General features: G+C 39.6%; 1 protein-coding gene across 24 annotated transcripts in view; it reads right to left on the bottom strand.

Moving 5' to 3' along the window:
- Positions 1-23,507, bottom strand: part of NCOA2 (nuclear receptor coactivator 2) — a 129,077-nt gene that overhangs the window by 19,453 nt on the left and 86,117 nt on the right. For all 24 annotated transcript variants that reach the window (XR_014513868.1, XM_083450906.1, XM_083450914.1 and 21 more), the window contains 7 exons: positions 19,213-19,316; positions 18,401-18,578; positions 16,821-17,009; positions 15,001-15,102; positions 14,773-14,913; positions 9,926-10,073; positions 4,909-6,172 (listed from right to left, as the gene is read on the bottom strand). Coding sequence is in view for 23 of the 24 variants with exons in the window: in XM_083450906.1 (XP_083307032.1) it covers positions 4,909-6,172; positions 9,926-10,073; positions 14,773-14,913; positions 15,001-15,102; positions 16,821-17,009; positions 18,401-18,578; positions 19,213-19,316 (2,126 nt within the window). In the remaining variant the exon portion in view is untranslated. The remainder of the gene's footprint in view (positions 1-4,908; positions 6,173-9,925; positions 10,074-14,772; positions 14,914-15,000; positions 15,103-16,820; positions 17,010-18,400; positions 18,579-19,212; positions 19,317-23,507) is intronic.

Genomic DNA, 23,507 nt, shown 5'->3' with positions numbered 1-23,507 from the left:
AAAACATTCATTTTTCATAGTTTGGACAAGCTCTCTGGCAGTCAAAGTACAAGATAAGAATATGAGCACTTGTATCTTCTGTCAATTGGGTAGTCTGATATTTACTCCTAACAAAGCAAAATCTAGTGTGGCCTAGTCTGACATATAGAAAAGGCTGACTGTATGTCTGCACCCAAAGGCCTCAAGCTTCCCCACCACTGTGCTTTCTGTTAGCACAAAGCAGACCAATTAAAGTTCTCTCCTTAAAGCAAATTGCTAATATTCTTTCCCCAGAGCCCAACCATGAATTGGCAAAGAGATATCTCCAAGGGCTGTAGCTTTCCATGGACGAAACAAAGAATCTTTGTTCAGCAAAAATCAGCATTCTGCCACTATTGTAATTCTGCTCGTTTATGACAGGGCTAAAAAACGTTCTATAGAACAGTTACTTCCACATGGCTAAAAATGCTTTACATCTTGCATAGGTTTTTCATTGGTGGCAGAAAAGTAGAGCATAGTTTAAAAACATACACAGGTTATCTCCATGTAGTGAGAAATCGCCTACACAGCCGGAATCTTAGTTTGACGGAATGTAAAATTTCCCAATTTACAGGAAATTACTGGTTTGAGAATCAGGGAAATTTACCAACGTACATGCGCAGGATGCAAAAAAATCTTATGGGGTGAGGAAAGTTTAATTGACTCAAAAATTCTTAAGAAAATTAAAGCTGACCAGGTGAACGAACAGCTCAAAAAAGCTTATAATGAATGCAAATATTTTTGTACATGGAACAGCCATAAAATCCTCTCTACAGAATGAATAGGCAACAATTCAACCAACTGGCAACATGTTAACTACTCCAGATTATTCTATAATCTTCCATACTGCCTCTGGATAGTTGTGGGAATTTATCTTAAAATGGTCCATGGAGCACTGCCGTGCAAAATGCAGAGTGCATCCCCACCCTCCACAAATACAATTTCAGTCTTTGCAGCACTGATAAATCTTTCTATGAAACATGACAACTATAGAACAGACACACAAAATTCAAAAATGAATGCCACGCCTAACTTTGTTAGTAACTGAGACTCATTTACTATAATAGAACATCAGACAAAAAATGCTAAAGCCCAAGTGTTGAGTTAATTGTAAGCTAATTTTTTAATTAAACAGACTGACAAAAAAATGCAAAGTGTTAAAGATTGCTAAAATTTCCTTTTTTCAGTCAAGATACTTATACACTGCAGAGGTCAGAACTTATTACATCATTAATTATATTTGATGAGTGCTCACTTTGATAGTACTATGTATTTTATATGAACTTTTCTTGTTCAGTTCCTTATCATTTGTACTTTTACCATTTATTTTGTATATTTGATGTTGTGAATGACCCTGATGAAGGGCGGTATAAATAATAATAATAAATAATTTATGTATATGTTACTATACCAAATTAACAAAAGATGTATCAATGTTTTAAAAAGTTTTATGCAAGTATTTACTTGAAAAATACCGGTAAGTACCGTATTTTTCGCTCTATAACACGCACCCGACCATAACACGCGCGTAGTTTTTAGAGGAGGAAAATCCGTAGGCATGCCACCCGTAGGCATTCCCTCCATAACACGCACAGACATTTCCCCTTACTTTTTAGGAGGAAAAAAGTGAGTGTTATGGTGCAAAAAATACGGTATTTCAATATGCAACAGGCATATACAGAAGCAACTTGAACTATTTTGGATAACTATCTGTCTATCTGTAAATATATGCATATTTCTCCTAACTAATGTGCATCACTTTGCACTTGCAGGCACTGAATCCCACCTTCCATTCTTTGGCCTAGTGAGTCAGACTGCAATGACTGGGTGAAATTCAACATCATGCTATAGTGAACACCCGTCCCATCAGTGCAAGCACTGCGGCTTGCCGGACACAACAATCTCTCTTTTCTTCTCCTGCACACTGTTTTGGGGGGTTCTCCCAAATCTGCAGGGCTTGTCCTTATGGGACTGAGTAGATGAATCATGTTCATTCTAGACAACCCACTGACAGCTAGGGATTTTACCACCCTGAATAATATTGAGGAGTACTAGATGAAACACTCTGCCTGGAAGTGCTACCAAAATACAGCAGTCCTGTGTTGTCCCCTACCACTTCTACAATATTTGGGCAAATTCATGTGTTTCTCAGCATTTCACCACCATCACCACCACCGCCACTCCAAGTAGCAGATAATGATGGGGAACAAAGGCAATTAACCACATGCTACATACAGTCTGGTTAAATGTGATTAGATCCAGGGCAGCCATTTTCAGGCCCCGTTACTTTGGGATCCCATCTTCCAGTTACTTTTTTATTGAAGGCTGAGGGAGGCATGATTTGGCTAAAATTAGGCAATTTAAGGTCTGGGGCTGTTAGATTTCACTAAGGCCCCTAATCTTTCCTCCCATAATATGAGCATCAGCTCCAGGACATTCAAGGTAGGATTTAGAGCTGAACCCTGGGCTAAAATTGTCCTGTATAAATGAGAAGCTGCCTGATCTTTCAATGAGTACAGACCATCTAGACTACCACCTCCATCCTCTTTTTTTTGTAATTGTATTTAGGGGGACAGCACAGTGTGGTCACCATTCTAAGAGACATCTGCTGGCGAATGACTTGTAGGTAGGGGGAAATATTTAATACAAAATTTAAAAATTGAAACTATAAAACATGCCAGAAGCATTCAACACTTAAATTTGCCCCAACGCTCTACCTGCTTCTCTGCAGTTTTCCACGTAGCAAACTCAAATGTGAATGCTTCCAAAGCCACCATTTCAATATAGGACCATTCCTATATATAGCTGAATGTGTGGTTCAAATTTGGCAGGGACCTCATGTGTTCTGTGCTTTTCAAGGGTGAATGTGAGTTAGGGTTCAACGTCCATATTTAAACTGAGGGGGAAAATGACATCAGCACCAGTAAACTGGGTCTACCCTTCTGCTCCTTCCAGCTGCTTTTGCCTATTCCATGCAGCATAAATTGTATTCCCCAACTAATATCCTTGCCACCTGCCTTTTGTCCTTCCATAGCTTGGGTGAGGGAAGGAGGAAAAAGCTCGATTTATAGAGTCATGTTTATCCAAAAGTTTTACTCATGATTTCTTTGGAACTATCATTTGTATTTAAAGCTTTGTTGTTTTTAGAATATATTTAAGCATGAAAATCTACTACACTCTCTGCTAATAACTTTGGAAAAAAGGGACACATATTGACAAAGTTGGGGGACAGTAATTTTTACCTAAGTTAGAGGACTGCTGTGTAAACACGACACAAATTTATAATTTGACACCAGAACAGGTCTGAGCTACAGGGGCCAGAAATGCTTAGATAACATGACCATTATTACCTCCTATACAAAAACTGATGGTGTACATATAATAAACAAGTACTTTTAGAATGTATGTTTGACCAAAATCTAGTAGCTAGGTGTAATAAAACTCAGAAACATAAAAAGGGGTAGAGTTGTTTAGAAATGAGTTTGATAGAAAAAAAATTCTGAAATATTCAAATCTGTATGCTGAGAAGATGACTATTTAAATAAGCTACCTGGAATAATGCTATTTTTGGTGTTATAGCATGCTTCAAAGAATTTCCTGTTCAGAAAAAGTTACACTAGAAAGGAAAATGTTATTATTTTTTTCCATCAAATTCCTCCTCATAAAATATTTACTCTACTATGACCATGCCATATTTACAATAAAAACGATACATACAAATTAGCCATTATTTTAAACAGATAGCACTTCAAAAGTAAAACATCAACAATTCTACCCAGTAGGTATTGCAAAAACATTACCGCTTTTGTTCTAGAAAGGAGAAAAGGATGAGAAGAAGACTCAAGAGGACAGCGGAACAATTTATAATATTCTCTGTTCTATCATTACAACAAATGGGTTAAGCTTTGATCTATATTTAGATTATACTTCCTGTAAGTTTATCCTGCACCAGCTATGATTCTTTCACTTTCTCACTCTAGAGTGAGTTTTTGCTGTGTGCTTTTTTTTCTTTCTTTTTTTGCACAGAAGTATCTATGTCATTTTAGGACACTTTTGTGCAGTTTGCACAATGAACCATTTCGCCCTTCCTCTGTGGAATGCTTTTTTCAAACAGCTCAATGTACTAGCTTTGCATCCCACTACCTCTGAAGTTCCCTTTCGGCACCCTCCTCACAGAAAGCCAATGTCAGGCACTGAATGTTGCAGGCCTTCTCTAAATAATAATAATAATAATAATAATTTATTATTTATACCCCGCCCATCTGGCTGGGTTTCCCCAGCCACTCTGGGCGGCTTCCAAAAGAATATTAAAATACTGTGATACATCAAACATTAAAAGCTTCCCTAAACAGGGCTGCCTTCAGATGTCTTCTAAAAGTCTGGTAGTTGTTGTTCTCTTTGACATCTGGTGGGAGGGCGTTCCACAGGGAGGGCGCCACTACCGAGAAGGCCCTCTGCCTGGTTCCCTGTAACTTGGCTTCTCGCAGTGAGGGAACCGCCAGAAGGCCCTCGGTGCTGGACCTCAGTGTCCGGGTAGAGCGATGGGGGTGGAGACGCTCCTTCAGGTATACTGGACCGAGGCCGTTGCTTCTTCTAAAAATTGTTGCTTCTTCACGCCTACATTTCCTCCCCAACACCCAGTTGATGTTCTACCAAGAACCACACTGCTACTAACTGGCAAGGTCTAGATTGGACCTTTCAGCCAGCCAGGTCTTGGCAATACAAGCAAGGCAACTGCCTCCAATCACAAACATAATCAACCACCCTAGCCAAAACAAAACAAAAAACAACTCACAACCCTGTATAAAAGGAAGACATTGAAGCAAATGAGTAAGGATCATTTCCACGACAAATTTCCTGAATGAACAATAACAAGAAAGAGTCTCTTACCTGTTCATTCGGCTCAAAGCGCATCTCTTCTTTTTCTGTCTTTATAGTTACTGGCTTTGTGCTACTGGAAGGGTCTGTCTTACTGTCCGACCGTTCCAGCTTGGGGGTAATGTCCGGTAAACCAATATCTTTAGTATCATCTTTATCTAGCAAGTAGCGAAGTAGTGCATTTTCTTTCTTCTTGGGACTCACCGGTTCCTGTTTTGTAGTCACCTCTGAACCAGGAGCTGTGCTACTGGTCTCCTGGCTCGGTTCTTTCCCTGTGGCCTCTGCTGTGAGCTTGGCTAAGTCTACAGGAGAACTACTGTCCTGCAAGAGCCTGTGCAAAATTTTATGCTTCTCCTTGAGCGAGGTTCCATGCGTTGAACCAGAACCAGATAAACCTCCCGCGGAGTCCTTGTTAGCATCTCCCATAGCGTTAGACAAAGGTGAAGGCTCCATCTGATCAGATTTGGTGGTCAGCAGCTGTAAGAGCTTTGTCTGGCTTTTGCCATCGTGAAGTCTGTTCTGTCCATCAGGCCTCTCACCAACACCCTGGGGCATGCCATCATTACTTTCTTTCAGTTCTCCTGAATGGCAGACACTCTCGGCTTGTCCAGCTGTACCTTCCGATTGCTCCCCATGAAGTCCAAAGCCATCTTTAGAGTCCAGGCTTCCCATTTTGCTTAGCTGAGGAGGATTCATACTTACAGGGGAATTTTGCAAATTACCCATTTTTACGTCAGGTGAAGCCAAGGATGACCCCAGAGAGACTCCATGCCCCTCGCTGAGAGCCTGAAGTGCATTGAGGGAACTGTTGGTATAACTATGGCTATTTCCTGTGCTGCTGCAAACCCCAACAGGTGAATGCAAGCTTCCTGCAGGGGAAAACTGACTGGGTGGGATCCGAGGACTGCCTGCCACTCCCGGACTCATACGGTGCCGTGGGGATAGCATAGAGTTTGGCTGACCTGGTGTCATGCCAGGGCTGTTTTGAGAGGGACTATTCATTTTTAGTGCATAGTTACTACCCTGAGGAGTGGATGCTTGTATACTTGACACATGGTTCATCCCGCCTGAACCACCAAACCTGCTTGCTGGCATGCCCATTTGTTCCTTCGGGCCATTTATGGCAAAATTCATATTGCTACTGATGGTCATATCCTGACCTGGATTCCCACTGCACATGGCCTGATGGGCAGGACTGCTGGAGCTAATTGGGTTCAATGGCTTTCCCATTGCTTGTCCAGTTAAATCCTGGTTCATTCCACAAACATTCTGTTCCCTGAAACAGTAAAAAAGAACAAAAACATTATTAAAATGTACATTTTAAATATGATTGATAAAAGACACAATTGATAAAATAAAGATTTGACAATCCCAAACGCAAAGATGGACATAGCATTTGTTTTATCTTGATGTATTCCTAAGCCCGGGGCCTCTACTAACATTTCTTTATCTTGTTCGTAATGAAAGATAGAGAAAAGAAACAAACAGAAGCAATTACCTTTTTGACAAAGATCATTGCTTTTTCTATTTTACAGATGAACAAAGACAATTTGCTGGAGGTTGCTGAGATCCACTGCATGAGGGAGTCAGACCCTAAGGCCCTGAGGTAATGTGGAGACCTATAGTGGATGCAACTAGACACTCAGTAGCCACACACCTGCACAGGACTGAGTTATAAGCCCCTCCAGTTAAGAATGCTGGTCCTCTCCTCCATGCAACAACACTCAACAGGAGATAGTGGTAACTGTCATGACTTGAGCCTTTTTCAGAGGATGAGCTTGTGGATTCAGAAGCACCTAACCAACTGGAAGTGCTTCTGCAGGAAGAATCCTTGGTGCCAGCATCCCTCTGGCCAAGGACATCATGTCCCTTGAGAACTCCACCTCAAAACTCCTACAGCAACCACAGCCTTCTCTGCTCTTCAGAGAAATTAACTGCTAAAGCAGCCTGGGCCCCTATAAATTAAGTTTCTTCTCAACAACAGAGAAATAGCTGCAGCTCCTACTTAAGGCTCAATCTGAAGAGGCCTGCTGCTGAAGCAACATCTGAGCTCTGCTCTCATGAAATATTGAGGCTAAGCACTGCACAGACCTATCCAGGCAACCCTTGCTTCACCTAACAACAGAACCATCGTCTCAACAAACCATCTCACTGAGTCACCACTGACTGTGGAAATATATTTATTTTGGCAAGGAACCCAAATGAGTTAACAGCTGGAAATGGATTCCATGAGTCTTGGGTTCATTTCTGTCTTAACAGATATCTTAATATCACATAAGAGAGAAAGTTCCAATTACATATCTACAAGTTTGCTCTGATAGCAAATAAAGTTTTCACTATTTTGATTATATAAGAGAGAATCAGACAAATCCACTTCTGAAAAAAGAAAGCAGAAAGAGGATAGGCATTTGTTGACAATCTGAAAGTAAACGAACAGGCCTTTTACAGCCTTGAAACTGCTGCCTCATTTGCCAACAAGAGTTACAGTAAAAAGCAAGTTTTAAAAGTCATCTCAAAGTACAGCCAAAAAAAATTACAACACTGCTTTAAGTATGGAAGCCAAAAAAACTACAGTACAGCAAACAAGTTCAGAATGAGATCAGCATAGTTAGAGAAAGATTTTGTGGGTACATGCAAGCTAAAGAATGTGCATGAAGGACGGGGGGGGGGGAGGTTTTTCCAGATGACTAAAGTGTGCTCCAACCAAATATTATCCCTTGTAGAATAATCCCACAGGTAAACAGCATGTTATTCCACATGTATGCAATAAATGACTTGGAGTGAGAAGAGGGGGAGAATGTATTACCAGCCCAAAACTATTTGTTTAAAAACAAAAGGTTGTTAAATGTACACTGCAGCATGAACATTGGTACCACAAATCTTCCAATCCAAATATTCTGTGAAGTGGGGAACTCGGACTATTCTAGTGGCTTCTGGCAGTGGAGAAGAGAGATATCAGGCAATTAGCAGGGAAGCTTTGGGGAAAGATCTCTACCCACTACTTTAGGAAACCACTGGACAAGCAGTGATGGCGGCTGTGTGGAGACTGCAGATTAAATCTCCTCTGTGCAGCAGCATATCTCTAATCAAGTTTATAAGAAACAGAGAGACATGTCCCCATATCTTCTACCATTTGGGCTTTTCAGTGTGTGCAGGTATGAGAAACCGAGCGAGTCCTATTTGGGGATGCCTTAAATCTCATGCAGGGGAGCCTACCATAGGAACATGGAGAAAGAAGATTTGCCTTGAGATCCACTGCTTAAAATCTCAGGGTAAGTTTTCTTCCAACACTTTCTTGAATTGAATTCCCTACATGAGCATCTAAAGAAGCAAACTAGCTTCCTTGCACTGCCTCTCTCATCACTTCCCCATGCTGAGAGCAGCAGCATACAGGTGAACCACATTCTACACAGTAGCACTATCTAGAGAAGAATCACATTTTTCAGGAACAAGATATTGCTGTTTGAAAATACATTTCTTGAGCAAAGATATGTGCATGAAATCTCTTTGAAGACTATCCAAGTTTAGTTTTCTTTGCAGATTTTCTTTTGCACATAAGGTTTTTGTTCTGTTATAAATTTACACTGAATAACATCTGTAGTCAGTTCCTCTCTCCAGACTTAAAAAATGGGAGCTATCGATGGTCGTCCCCCCCAAAGACAAAGTTTCTTAAAAATTACAAGTTTGCTAAATTACTGAAAGAACACTGAAGGAAAACTGCTTTATGAACTAACTATATTTAATAGAGTTTTGGCACTGGTTTAAACATTCCTTTGCAGGGTTTGCACTGAAAGCTCTACAGCAGAAACATTTAAACTTTGCCCTGCTAGTGGCATGAGAACTAGAAAGAAAAGCTGAGGAGGAAGAGAAACTGTCCAGTCAATTCTTGTTAGCATGAGATGACTAAAATGAAAGGGGAAACTTTGTTTAAAAATGCACAAAACTCCCAGCGGTTCATGTTAATCTACTGTTTCTCAGATTGCATTATAAACTAGAAAAACTTAACTTTCTTGTAAGTATGTGCCCTGTAGCCTGGCAGTTTTTATTTAGCTTGCTGCCTCATCAGCCACCTTCAAAATATAAAAAGGTCCCCTTAACTCCAACAAAAACAGTTCTGAATTGTTTAAACAGCAATGTTCAGAGGGTATAGTCAAAGTCAGTAAAGTCTTTTTTTGTACAAGGTTCAGCAGCTAACAGATAAGCAACAACGAAAGATAATTCTTATTAAAACTTATGCATAGTTCATAATTGAGTCTGGCACAAATATGCAATTGCTTCTCATAACCAAGCACTGAACTTTTCATATTTAATGCATAGGAACTGCAGATTCTGGAGAAAAAACTGTCATTTCCCTTTGTCTACATTCTTCAATTTTTTTATCCCATAATGATCTCTCTTGGAAGAGTGAAGGAGATGTTGAACTGGAACAATGGTGAATATTTACATGCAAGGATGTGTTGTCCAAACAGTTCTCTTAAGTGCTTAAGTTTCTTACAAAACAATATCATTAGTGCATACAAGAAAATTGTTCAGATTTCCCAATAGCGAAACCCTTCAAACCCCAGAATGAGCCTGAGTTGAGAATGCAACCGGTCCTGCAAGGATTTCCATGCCTGTACACAAAGTGAGGGGCTCAACATACCAAATGTACTACATGAAGTATTATGATTTTATCTTATGAGGAACGTTAAAATTAAGTGTGGTCAAAGTAGATGTGGATTTCAAAGTGATAAAACAGCTTTTAAACACCAATCTGTATCTTCAACTGAAGTCCCAAATTCATGTGGTTGGTTGGAAGCACTATTTAAATAATTGGTATTTACTTACAAACAAGTGGACTAGGATGTTTTCTTTACAAAACAGGTACCATTACAATCAAAACTATACTTTATTTTACTGTCATGCTACACCCAATATAGCTAAAGGGGGCTACTGAAATAATGCATGATAAATTATGTAGTCTTGCTGCAGCTGTTCTTAGGAAGTGAGGTTGAAGATTTTTCAAGGCAGCAAAAATTGTATAAATTACCTGTGAAGCATATGCAAGGATATTACAAGCTGAGGTTCACCAGTAGTCTGAGAACGGATGAGCTTGCTCTTCGTTTGGGCAGCAACTATGTTGCCGTCAGACAAGGAAAATCGATAAACAGGACTGAAAGCTAGTCCCTGCCTCAGCACTGTAAACAAGGAGAAACAAGAAAAAAGGAGTAAGAAATCCAGGCTGCAGGATAATCCACATGAAAATGTGGACTCTGTTTTCATTGCCTTCTTTAGAAAGCTAGAAAAAAATCTGCATTTTCTTTTGCAAAATCAGCAAGGCTGTGTTAAAGGAAAAGCTAATGTTTTGCAGATTAAGACCAAAGTGCAACTGCAGTAAAGTATTAACCGAAAGAGTGAGTTAGAGACGGTGCCAGCATTGCAAAAACAGTGCACTTACCTGCAAATTTTCTCTTCATGGAGAATAATCTAAAATAAGAATGATTTCCACCTGTTCCAACCAGAGGAGACAGTGACTCACAACTGAAATTAACTTGCCAGGGACAAAGCTAGTCGCAGCTAGCTTCCTGACATGTCTCCAGATAATTATTACAAAGCATTCTAGCCCATTCTGCTTTAGACAAACTAGCAAAGTACACTGACTGGGATAAATTTGTTAACCAGGAGCATACCTTAGAATGATACAATATACGGAATAGCATCCCAAGGGATGGAAAATTCTCCCCGAACATATGCCAACTTGAGCCATGACATAACTAGGAAGGGGAAAATAGTTTGTCTACAACTTAATCAGGCCTTCCTGCAATTAGCTGGAGATGGCAGAAAAATGAGCAGTGTGGCAGTGAGGTAACCTGGAGCAAAACCTGGGGCTAGCCTCCTACATCTGTCCCCCAAATGCTCTCAGTAGAAAACACAGCCTATTTAAGTAAAGGGAGGAATATCAACATAATATATATATTATATAGTTTATAGTATGTTCTGTAGCTAGGCAAACCTACTTTAATGGAAAATGTTCATTTCACATTCCAACATGAGGATATCACAGAACATCATGGTTTCTAGAAACATCATTTACAATTGCTAAACTGGAACAAAAATGCTCAACCAATTGCCTAATACAGACAAAAAGTCATTTATTACAATAGACAGGTAATCTACTTGAATGACATCTTCCTTGCTTTCATTTTGGCAAGATTATCAAGTAAATTGACAAAAGAGATTTGGTAGCAAGCTTACTTTGTGCTGAGAGCTTAGCAGTGCCCCTTTCTTGCCCTGTGGGAGATCACAGGTGATCCTCAACAAAATTCACTTAAGGTGTGCTCACCTAATGCAACCAATATGCAGATGCATTCTTTGGGTAGCGTGTATTTCTGGGGGGGAAATTCCAAGTCTTTGGCATAAATTTAGTGTGAAATGGAATAGGATTGGAATTCCAACTGAAAAAAGGTAGGCCCTAGTCTAGGGGTGAGCAAACTTTTTCAGCAGGGGGTCGGTCCACTGTCCCTCAGACCCTGTGTGGGGTCGGACTATATTGGGGGGGGGGGGGGAGAAAAAAAGAACAAATTCCTATGCCTCACAAATAACCCAGAGACGCATTTTAAATAAAAGCACACATTCTACTCATGTAAAAACATGCTGATTCACGGACTATCTGTGGGCCGTATTTAGAAGGTGATTGGGCCGGATCCGGCCCCCAGGCCTTAGTTTGCCTACCCATGCCCTAGTCCCACAGACTCTGGCCCCATATGCTCTCCTGTAAATTTCTATCATCCAAGTCTTTTGAAGAAGAAATATTGCCTAGTGCCAAACCTTTTTACTTTCATGAGTCTACATATAATTTTATTAAATAATTTTACTTAGTTCAACAAAAATGGGATTTTTCTTGCACATGCCTCCCCTAAATCTGTCTTTCAGGATTTGAACACTGACACAAGACACTTTTAAGTTGCACTGCAAAAAAGATGTGCTTTTCCAGATCTGGAATTTCAATTTTGCCCCATCTTTAAATGAAAACAATGAATTACCAGCTGGTTTATTTTAATGTTTTCTTCACTGTGAAACCTGATAAACTAGTTTCAATTTTTGATTTTCCTGAACTGGCTCAAAACTCCTTCATACTTGTGTTTATGCCTATCCTATGAAATTATATTTATGCCTCTCCCTTAATCATCTCCACATTTTGAACACATAATGCTGAAAAACAAGAGTTAAGGTTTAAAATATTTATCTTTGACAACATCTTTGTGTCAATCACGTAGTAGATCAAGTAACATTCAGACTCTGACAATGCTAGACAAGTTTTTCCCCTCCCCCAGTCTTGCAACACTGGTATGGTAAGATTTTCCCCTGTTCCTGCCTCAAAGTTTTCTATCGTGCTACTACATTTTAAATTATTATTTTGGCACAGGAAAACAGGAAACACAAGTTAAACAGCCAGAAGAGTTTATGTAGAGTAGGAATGCAAAGAAAAACAAAGCCTGTTAACTGTGGCATACTGTAAAGTAAAATTTCACACTGAAGGTATGTCATTGTTTCAGTCTAACCTTTGGGCAGAACTCTCAGCAGCAGCAGTGCTTTTAGTTCAGAGCAGGAAATTCCAACACTCCCTTGTCAACAACTCTGATGTTAAAAACGCTGAAGTTAATCCATTTTTAAAACTGGGTGTGTGTATTCAAATCCACAGCTACAGATTTTGTTTAGGATTTTTTTTTTAAAAAGATGTCATGTGACAAATTACTTCCAATTACAGTTACAGCTTGCCAAATGAAAAAAAGAGACATACGCTCTGGGCAGCTTAAACCAATACAGTAAAACAAAATAAAGCATTTTGATTTAGTTTCGTGTAACATGGAATTAGCAGGACATTTTGCATTGAATTTGGGGTGTACAGAAAAGCACGTTAGCTGTCCTATTTATGAATGAAAGTAGCTTCTTGTTAAAACCAAGGGGGAAAATACTCAATGTGATTCTCAGGACTTTGCTTGACACTCTTCACTTAGTCAAATTTCAGAAGGCACCTCAAAGTGTTTTCTGGCACTGACCCAGGGTTAGTGCATGTTATCTTCCCAACATACAAAGCTAGAGTCATAATGACTGTCCTAATGCTTCATCTGTTGGTTCAACAGAACATGGGTATAAACCCGATGGGTTGAGAGTTCACGGCACTGGAGCTCAAAGCAATTTCATGTGCACACAACATTAAGAGGTAGAGCGATACATCCTTCTAAAGTGATGACAAAGCTGCAACATGTATGCTAAATTAGCTTCTTAAGAGTATGCAGCCTACTGTAGCAGAAGAGGTTCTAATAAGATGGAAAATAATTAAATTTCCTCCAAACTTTAAGTCACAATCCAGTATATAGACAGGGCTTTCATCTTTTCTCCCCAGCAAGCAGCCCCTCATGGTGTGGCAAGTGGAGATTCTAAAGCACAGGAAAGTGCAACTTCAGGAAAGAAGATGCTCAAGAGCATTCACCAGACAACCTCATGTTTTCAGGCCTTAATGTTGAATTTAACCCTATTCTCCATAGAAGACACATGAACTAACTAATGACTTAATTCTTGACACTTTCTTTCAGTGCAGCCTTTCAGAAATGAGTAGTGCTTTCAAGATGGATTTATTGAGGACTGAAGATCCCGTCTTTATTACACTTTAAATCAGCATGGCAGCATTTCTTTCTTTCTTTTCTATATAATTTGTGCCTTGTTTAGCAGTTATCACATTTTACCCCAGATGATAATAGGAGTAGCACAATGAATGAACCAAACTGTTTCAAAAGACCACTATGGAAGCACAGAACATTAAAATAACCCAACAGAGAAGGGGACAGATTTAAAGGAGAGATGGGGAACCAGCAAAATCTTTGTGGAAACTGCAGCTTGGGTGGGAAAAGACCAAATATAAAAAAGGCTTTGTTCAACCTCAACTGCTTTCTTTTTTGGAGGCAGGAGGAGGGAATGGAAATCTATGTGCTATGCGTATGGGTGGCATAAGTGGGGGGTGGCCATGACCAGTTTGTGCATTTCCACACTTGTTATGGCCCAGCCTATCACTGGCATGCAGTCCTCAGAGAGTTGGCCAAAAGGGAATGCAACCTTGAACTGAAAAAGGTTTCTCACCCCGCTTTACTGGAACCTTTAATTAGGATAAATTAATACATTTGCATTTTTCAAACATCTCCAGGGAAAGTGTCACATGCCATTTCATTAGTCACTGCATGACACACAAAGTACTTTCTTATTAAATGTATTGCACAAAACAGCTCTCTTGTCCAAATTGTGCCGTCGCCTAATCCAAGTAATTCCTCAGGAGTAAAAAGACATTGATGGGAAAGATACATCATTTCGTGGTTCAAAATTTACATAAGCTCTCTAGATTCATATTTGGGTCAGTCAGATCCCGTTTGATCACATTCCCTTCTTCCTCAGTTGTCTATTCTATTTAAAGTATTTTCATCTATTTAAAGTGTTTTCATCAACAACAGTGCTTAGATGTATTCTGAAAAGAATCAAGCAGGCCAATCTACAGCTCATGGGGTTTTCAATATACCTAGGACAGACTTCTTCATCCACTGAAATGCTGATTTTAATTGGTTTGCTGATTTAGATTTATATTTGTAGTCCATCTAGAGTATAATTTATCATGGACAACTGAGATATAAATGTCCAGATAAATAAAAAATATATAAAATGTAGACAGTTCTACCGACACATGAAGCAGTTTCTGATATTGCAGCTAATGGGGAAGGCTTTGCACTTCTTAGCACTCCATGTCTGCATTGCATTGGAGCTGCTGTATGATTTCTGGATCATGACTTGCCAAAAGTTTGTGCTTTTCTTTCTGTTGTAAACATTCTTGAAGAAACAATGGATCCTTACCCTCCTGATGATGCCTCTTGGCAAAAGACATATCTCCCTCATGCTGTGCATAGAATCTCTGGATGCACCTTCTCACCACATCTTCCCAGCCAGGTTTCATCGCTGCTCGCATGGTACTAGTGTCAAGTGAAGTTATCTTGCCTGAAGGTATATAAAGCTGTTATTAGAAACTACATCTGTTTTTTGTTGTTTTAATAAAAGAAGATTTGACTTGCACTTTCACGGTACCTTGCAGATCTTGACGAGTGCTAAATGTCTCTGATGAGGGCAGAAGTGGCCTTTCCTTCATTGGAACTCTTCTTGCCACACAAATCAAGCAAGACTGAAGATCTTAAATGGGACAAAATTATTTTTAATTGGAGGAAAAGGTTTGCTAAATCTATGCTGGACCATATAATTTTTTAAGAAAACTTACACTAAAACAACAAAGATAAAAATATGACTCGCAGAACTGATTATTTCCTTATTGTACCTTCATCCGACAGACCCCTTAAGAATATGTAAATGGATTTTCAGTCTGCTCACTTTGCTTGCTACACTACATTCAAAACACAACAATGAAAGATCTAAATGTATGTGGGAGATAAAACCCAAGTGTTAAAAAACTTACTGTAATCCTTTTGTGACACCTCTTATCTCACACCACCCATTCCTTCTCCACTAGGATGGCAATCCAAATCTCTTCTCAAGCTCATAGGGCATAGCAATAACCAAACCGGTTCCTTAGACCCAACATTCTATCACTTTGAAACATGATAGCATCACATGAGGATCCCAGCAATTCCTGCCGCCTCGCCCCCCCCCCCCCGGACTTCTCCAAATAAGAAAAAATGCCTCCCAAATATTTTGTCCTTCCTCTCATGCCATCTTACTCATGCTTAGCTTCATATAAACAGCCTCACATTCAGACATCCCCAATTCAATCCCCAGAACTCCCAACCAAAAGATGAGTAATAACCACACCACAATAACTGCTGTCATACATTTGATAGCTAGTGCTCCTGCTTACTTCCATGAATTACAAACAGGAAATTTTAAAACACCTACAATGCCAAATGTATAGATGTCTAACAAGCAGCTCTCAAGCACACCCTGAACAACCCCAAAGCATTAAAACCTAAGGGGTCCTTGTCTGGCAGCTGCCCAACAGCCAAATGGATGTTTGAGTAGATCAGAGAAAAGCAGAAAATGGTCTGCACACCAGTAAAAGCCACTCCAGTTCTTGGCTGATGGCTAAAGCATTCTGACTTGGGTCATTCATACTCCAACCACAATAACATTAAAGTGTAGATTAGTTTCAGTGTGTTGGAAAGACCATTATAAAAAATAAGCAGCTGCATTTATTTTCTCTCTCACCTGGGTACTGCATACATCTGGAATGCTGCAGTTTCAATATTTCATTCAAAACACATGCCATGTGTGAAGACACTTTGGGAATATTTATAAACTTGAAACATTTCAAAGCTGCAGTACCTCAAAAGTGCATCTCATATTTCAAGATAAGCCAAAAGAAAAGAATAAGCAATTTAGTAGACAGTAAAACCGTAATTTCGGGAAACTAAAAGAAGGGGAAGTGCAGCGTTTCCAAAGAAAAAAAAATCAGTGGGCCAGTTCTGCTTATGCTTTATTCACTGCAGGAAATCCCACCACAATTTCTCCCCTAATTTCTATGCACACCTATTTTGGAGGGAGTGCCAATGAAAAGAGTAGGACCCTGTTTAAGGTCACACCAAAATGGTTTAGATGCATTAACTTCCAAAATGTGCTTATGATATGCAAGAACAAACTATATGTATGCATATCTACACATAATGCTCCCAGTGTTTATGTAGTTCCAAAAAAGAGAAGGCTCATCTACTGTACTTGTTAATTAGATACTTTGCAAAGGGTCAGAAAAAATACACATTTCCACCTAAACAATGCGTGCCTGTCACAGAGACAAAGACAACAATGTAAGTACCATTAATTTAGGTTAAAGAAGCCTCAATCAGGGAGGGTTAAAGGAAAGACTGAACATAAAACAATCTCATAAAATATGTTCTGATTACCTTCACCTTCTTCTTTGATGGACTTTGGTTGAGAAACAGCAAAGCACTGCATAGTTTCATATTTCTGATGTGCTTCCTGGTTATCATGGCCTTCTTCTTCAGAATCAGTTAAAGGTTTTACCAACATTCGGCAGTTAAAGGTATGGCTGTTGCGTCTAGGAGCTTCACCAGACCAAGGTCCTCCATTCACTAAGAAAAAGAAATATAATACAGAATGACTAGGTGCTGGGCAAGATATTCTGTTTGACCATCTTTAAAATATTAAAGGTGAACTAGCTCTTGGGAACAGGAGGGGTGAAAATCCTGTAAACAGTATTAACAATAACCAACAAGGGGGATAAACTAACAAGGCTGATGACTTATAGAGCTCCTTCAAATGTTTTTGTTGCACAGCATACACTTCTTGACCTATGTACTTGCCACATAATAAACAAACACTCACTCCATACTTCAAAAGTGCCAGTGCATGCGTTTTCCACATGTCAAGATTATCTCCCCGTAGGGAGAAAAAAAAACAGTTGAAGCAGCTTTCTGAAAGCAAGGGGGAGAAAGTGGAATGCCAGGATTTGTTATGTTAATAGCTGTAAAAAAATAAAATTTTGGAGTTGGAAAGCCCACAACAACCTTTGGAGACAAAAATAAAAATAAAAAAGTTACCGGTACGTTTCCTACAGCCTTTCAACCTTCTATCATAAGAAAGTTGATTTTATTAGAAAGTGGATACTGGAAAATTGCTAAAATGAGATTGAATGAAAATCAGTTAGGAAGGACTTGAGGAAGTCATTTAATAATGGAAATTAACTTGGATTTTTACCTGTAAGAAGTATTGAATGTATGTTTTTCTTTTTTATATGTTTTGTTATTTGTTTGTCATTTTGTGTTTTATTTGTTACAAATTTGGAAAACCAATAAATAAATTTTGAAGAAAAGAAAGTTGATTCTAGACACAATCTGGACCTAACTTCTCTAAGATTTAAAAGAGGAAAAATAGCATGAGAAATCTTGACTACTGAGGTCATAGCAGGGATGGCTAACCTTTTTTAGGCCAACGGTTACAGTAACCCATGGTCAACCATCTGAGGCTGTGTGGCAAAGGACGTTTTAGGAACTTGGAGCACACATAAAACCTTTTGGCATTACACTGGGGTATCTGTGGGAGAATTATTATTTTTTTAAGCCCCACAAAAACGTTTTGGCATCATAGAATCATAGCAGGGGACTCATAAAAACACTCATTTTTTTTCAAATTAAATAAAAATTATGAATGGGGGGCTAGGGAAGTCACAGAAAACTTCAGGTGGTGGGACTTGTGGCCTGTGAGCTAGTTGGCTTATAGCGAGATGAATGATGCAGCTGTCAGTTATTACATGAAGTGATGCATAAAGTCCAAGACAAAAGTAATAAATTACAATGTCATTTGAGAAGATGATTTAGAGGCCAGAATAGAAGAGGGGGAAACATCTCAGAACGGAACAGAGGTAATGTACACATTAGGATATTATGTTACATCAAACTTAAACACTAGCTTATGGCAGAGAGAAGGGAACCACTAAAATTTATAGGTTGATGGAGAACTGTACCTAAAGATTTTGGCAGCAGGTTTCTGACAAATTCATTGTGGTCCCCTACATGCAGGATGCTGTACACACTTGTGTTCATCAGCTCTTCTTGGTTGTACCTCAGGTACTGTGTCACATTCTCCGATACAAACACCACATTACCTTCCAGGTTCACTACGAAGAAGAACCCGTCGAGGGCCTGAAAGGTTAGAAAACAACACATTTTCATTCACTGTCGAGAATCTGCACCAAGATAAAAGCTAAGCTATTATCATCTTCCTTAACTCTGAATCATTGCAGAGAGGAAAACAGACTTCATTTGTTAACTATCCTGTTAAGCCTTCAAGTAGCATACTATCTTTAGTTTCTCTCTTGACTGGGGGTGGGGAGGTGAGAAAGTAGTTCAGCCTCATTAGAATATATCTGAAAATCAATATGAAGTTTTCATAGAAAAAATGCAGTTGTGTTGCTTAGCAACACCTGCTATACTGATGCAAGCATGACTGAGCGGAAATGCCTAGGAATAACTCAGAACTTTCCTTTTATTTAATATTATACAGTATAAAAGACAGCAAAAACATGGACTATGCCTGCTTTCTTTAGCTTTACTCTCTAATATAAAATGGTGGAGGAACAACATACATTTACTCTAAGAAAGCAGATTGCTCCAACAATGCATCATAAAAGTGGCAATGAATGGACAAAAAGGCTTTGTGCACAATCTTTGTTTGACAATCTTATGTGGAGTTGAAATGTGTTTTGTTTTCATTTAGCCAAATCTCATCAGAATAGCTGCTCATTCTAAAGGTTAAAAAAACTTCATAACACTTCACCTCAAGCATCATTGGTCCAAGTGCATCCTTGTCAATGACGCTCTGACCTGTTGATGATACATCAGCTTTCTGCACTTCATCTTCATTGGCTGCCGCTGCTTTTTCTGCACATAGAAAGGGAGGGGGGACACAGTCACACTATGAACCGAATAACATAGCAGAGCGGCTTAAGAAGATTATACTTGCCACTTATTATAGCAAAGAGGCATGGCAAGCCAAGATGGAACTAGTCACAATTGTCAGACCTGTTCAAATGCAACAGTTGCAATTCTTTAACCACGGAAAAGGATATCAGAAGCAAGCTGCAGGTTTGTTGTTCTGTCCCTCAAGGACATTCCTTCCCACAGACAAATCTTTCCCTGAAGGCTTCATCATAGATAAGGGTTATGGTGGCATGGATGTTAACCATGCATAATTTCACAGATATTCACTCGTATCCAGGATTTAAAACCAGTTCTTTGTGTTAGGTTTTTTTGTTTGTTTGTTCTGAGACATGTAACAAGGACCAGGAAAAGCTCAACATGCCTACTGGGTATGGAACTAAATTATAGGACCTTCATATATAATGACTGCTGTGCGGAGGACATAAGGAAGAAATGCCATGGTACGCTTGCATCAGCACAACCAGACGCCTTCATCTGCAACAAAACTGGTCTCTCCAGTCTCAGTCTCTACAGGCACAGTAGGTGCTGTAACTCTCCAATGGTTTGAATTCACCTTGAAGGTGGGCGCACTCTTCCATTACCTCCCAGGACAGATGTCAACCAACCAACATACAACTGCAATTACTATCTTTGTACATCTTTCCTACAATAACAGTACTGAAAAAAATAGACATTGCTCATGTTTAAAGCCAACATTCTTGCAAGCAAACATTGTCATTTATTTATGATTCGCCATGGAGCATAGTTGCTGAACCATTACATTTTAAATGAAATTCTGAAGAGAGATCTGAATTGTAGTCTATTGAATACATTAATACTTGTAATTTGCTAGATGAAAGACTGGTGTATCTTTCTTAAAATATTAGTTTTTTGGCCCAGCGTCTACCAGGTATATTATTAGTTTACTGTTAAAAATCAAATAACTCATTAAAGCAATGATAAAATACCCGATGAGTATTAAAGAGAACCACTTTAAGAAACAGTCCAAAATTCAGAAGCAAGGCAACAGAATGAAACTCCCCGGGAGAATTTTCCACTGCTTTGTATCACCACCAAAAAGACAATATTCTGCTTTAGCCATTCACAGGAGCCTTGACAGTTGAAGAAACTAACTGAGAAGGAAAGGTTCATATGTGAGAAGGTGATATGCCCAGGCAAGGAACAATAGAAACTCACCTATAGCTGCTCAGATCTTCTGAGACGAGAAGGGATTTCTGAAAGAGTGGTCTTACTGGCCCGAACAGCCATCCCCTCTCGGCCTGATTTTACCAGACCCAGGAGAAATGACTTCAAAAGAAGCAAATCCATCCCATGCAGAAATCTCATGGGAAGTTGGCTGGGACGCATAAATTCTATATTTGCTATTTTGATTTAAGTGAACAGAACAAGATGAAGTGGTAAATCCTAAAACATCTCGTAATACTGAAATTCTAAAAGGCTGTTTTTATTGCTATTTTGATAAGGCCTAAATAAAGGAGTTTAAAAACAAGTTCTTTCTATGAAAAGCAAACTACAGCTGCTTAAAATAGATGTGAGATCCCACACACCATTTTAAGAATAACTGACAAATCAAAGCTTATTAAGACTGTTTTACACTTCCTACATCTGTGGACAACCAGAAGTCCCACACTGATGATAATTACTGAATCACATATGTAGCTCAGCTCACACTTGTATAACAACTGTTGCTTAGGAAATGAAATGTTCATTATGAAACTATGCTATGCCACACAATATATCTTTAGTATATTTCACTAAGTAGATTATGTTTGAATTATGAAAACCTACATCCAAGAGAGCAGAACAGCATATAGCACAATCCTTTGTTACTGCACCACAGAATACCCAGCAATTTCTATAGCGTGGACGCCATCAGGCCTACCAGTGAAGGTGGAAGAGAAAGATGTTCACCGTTTCTCCAGTATGCCACTAATTTAATCAGAAACTCGACTCAGGGGAGAACGAAGGCATTGTGACACCCGGGGCGGCAAACTGCTATGTACAGCACATGTGCGGCGTCACGATGTACAGCGCATGTGCTGTACGCAGCGATGCCGCACATGAACCGTACATAGCAGTTTGCTGGCAGCGGTGCTCCAGGGATGTACAGAGGGTGCTGGGATCCAGAGGATCCTCCGTTCACAGCTGTAGCGGCAACGGAGGGATCCCACCACTGTCCATACGGTGCTTGAGCGGTGCTGGCAGCAAACCGCTATGTACAGCGCATGTGCAGTGGTGTTACATACAGTGCATGTGTGCAACGCTGCACATGCGCTATACATAATGGTTTGCCACCGGCACCGGGATCCTTGCCTTCTTGTCACCCCCCCAGACACGGCACTCGGGGTGCACCGCCCACCCACCCCCGCCCCGACGCCACTGACTCAACTACAAAAGCATCCTGCTACTTCGTAGGCTATTTTTAATGAATGCAAGACAGCAAAGAAATAATATTGGCCCTAGGAGTCCTCATAAGGGAGCTGTGCCTGGTGGAAGAAGTGAGGGGAGAGACTCTACCAGGCAAGGCCTCCTTCCACCTGCCTTGCCCCACTCTCTGCTTCTCAATGTCTATTGTATTGTTTTATGTACTGTGGCTTGCTATTGTTTTATTGATTATAGTTTAGATATTATTGTAACTGTTGAGTGGATTTCTGTTTAACTTTTATATGTTCATATTATTATTTTGTACTATTCTAATGATTGCTGAATGTTACTTTGTTGATGGAGGTTGCCTATTTTAAAGTTATGTTTTATTATCACATTTTTGTATTGCATTAGATTGTTATAAGATGTACATTTTTTGTTTCTTCAGCTTGTAAACCATCTTGAGTATTGTAAGATAGAAAGGCGGTATACAAATTAAAAATGATGATATGACTGGAAGACATCAGAGTTAAATAAAAAAAGTAGGCACAAATCTATTTAGTTTTATGCCTGTTATTGTATATACCCAGTAGCTCTGCTTTTAGCCTGGGTCAGGGGTCTGCAACCTGCAGCTCCGGAGCCACATGTGGCTCTTTTACACCTTTGCCGCGGCTCCGGGGCGGATACTAGCGAGGGGAGGAGGCACATTGTGCGCCCCAACACTCCCCACTGTGGCGGGCGCTGTACTGGCTGTGACGTTGCATGGGGGCGGTGCGTGCGTTAGTAACGCACCATCCCAACGTCACCTTCCCGCCCACCCGCTACATTGTAAGGGGCATGTACGCTGGTCACTGCATTGAAAGGGGGCATGTACGCTGGTCACTGTTTTGAAGGGGAGTGAAGAACACACACACAGAAAAAGGTAACTTGTTAATTTAATGTTTATTTCTATGAGGAGGAGTAATTCTGAGGGGTCAAACCAAGAAATAATAATAAAAAAGTGACAAAAAAGTTATTTTTATAATGATGAGTTTTGCGGCTCCCAGTTTTTTTTCCTTCGGAAATGGGTCCAAGTGGCTCTTTTTATCTTAAAGGTTGCAGACCCCTGGCCTGGGTGGAAGGAAAAAGCAGGGCCAATTACAGTGATATTGGCATCCATGGCAAATCTGTTAAATCTATACCTAGTTTGCATGGGTAGCCTAAAGCAGTATTGGAACCGTAAAGCAAGGAAAAATAAGAGGCACAGATCATTTAAAATATGTAATGTTGGGGATTTTTGCAGAAACAGTTCCTGGAATTACTTGAAATTTACTTTAGACAGGCGTCAGTTTTGTAACATTACATATTCTTAAGTAGTCACAGTACCAGCTGAAAAAAACCAAAATGGCACCCGAAACAGCATAGTTTCAAATTTGCAAGCATTTTAATAAACCAGTGTTCTGGCAATAAAACAGGAGTTTCAGAAAGATAGCAAGCTATAAACATGCCATATGCTGGACCAGCGTAGTGAAGTGTTTAAAAGTTGCTCCTACCCTTTGTTAACTTTTGGGAAGGTTCTTTTAGTTTTATTATTCAAAGCCCAGACTCTGAAATCTGTGAAGCTCTCATGGACTGTAATCACATTTCACTATTTCAGTCAGCAGGAAACTGTCAGTTACTCTTTCAAGATTTCACCAGTTTTTCAAAAGAATATATAAAATTAACTAGCATTCCAATTTTAAGGCTCAGCAGGAAGGCTGTGCCATCCGTAGCCATGTTTGCCTTTTA

Source organism: Podarcis tiliguerta (genome assembly GCF_965153285.1).
Source record: "Podarcis tiliguerta genome assembly, chromosome: 7".
NCBI lineage: Eukaryota > Metazoa > Chordata > Lepidosauria > Squamata > Lacertidae > Podarcis > Podarcis tiliguerta.
Note: the sequence above shows the minus strand (reverse complement) of the source record. Positions and strands in the feature narration are given on the sequence as shown.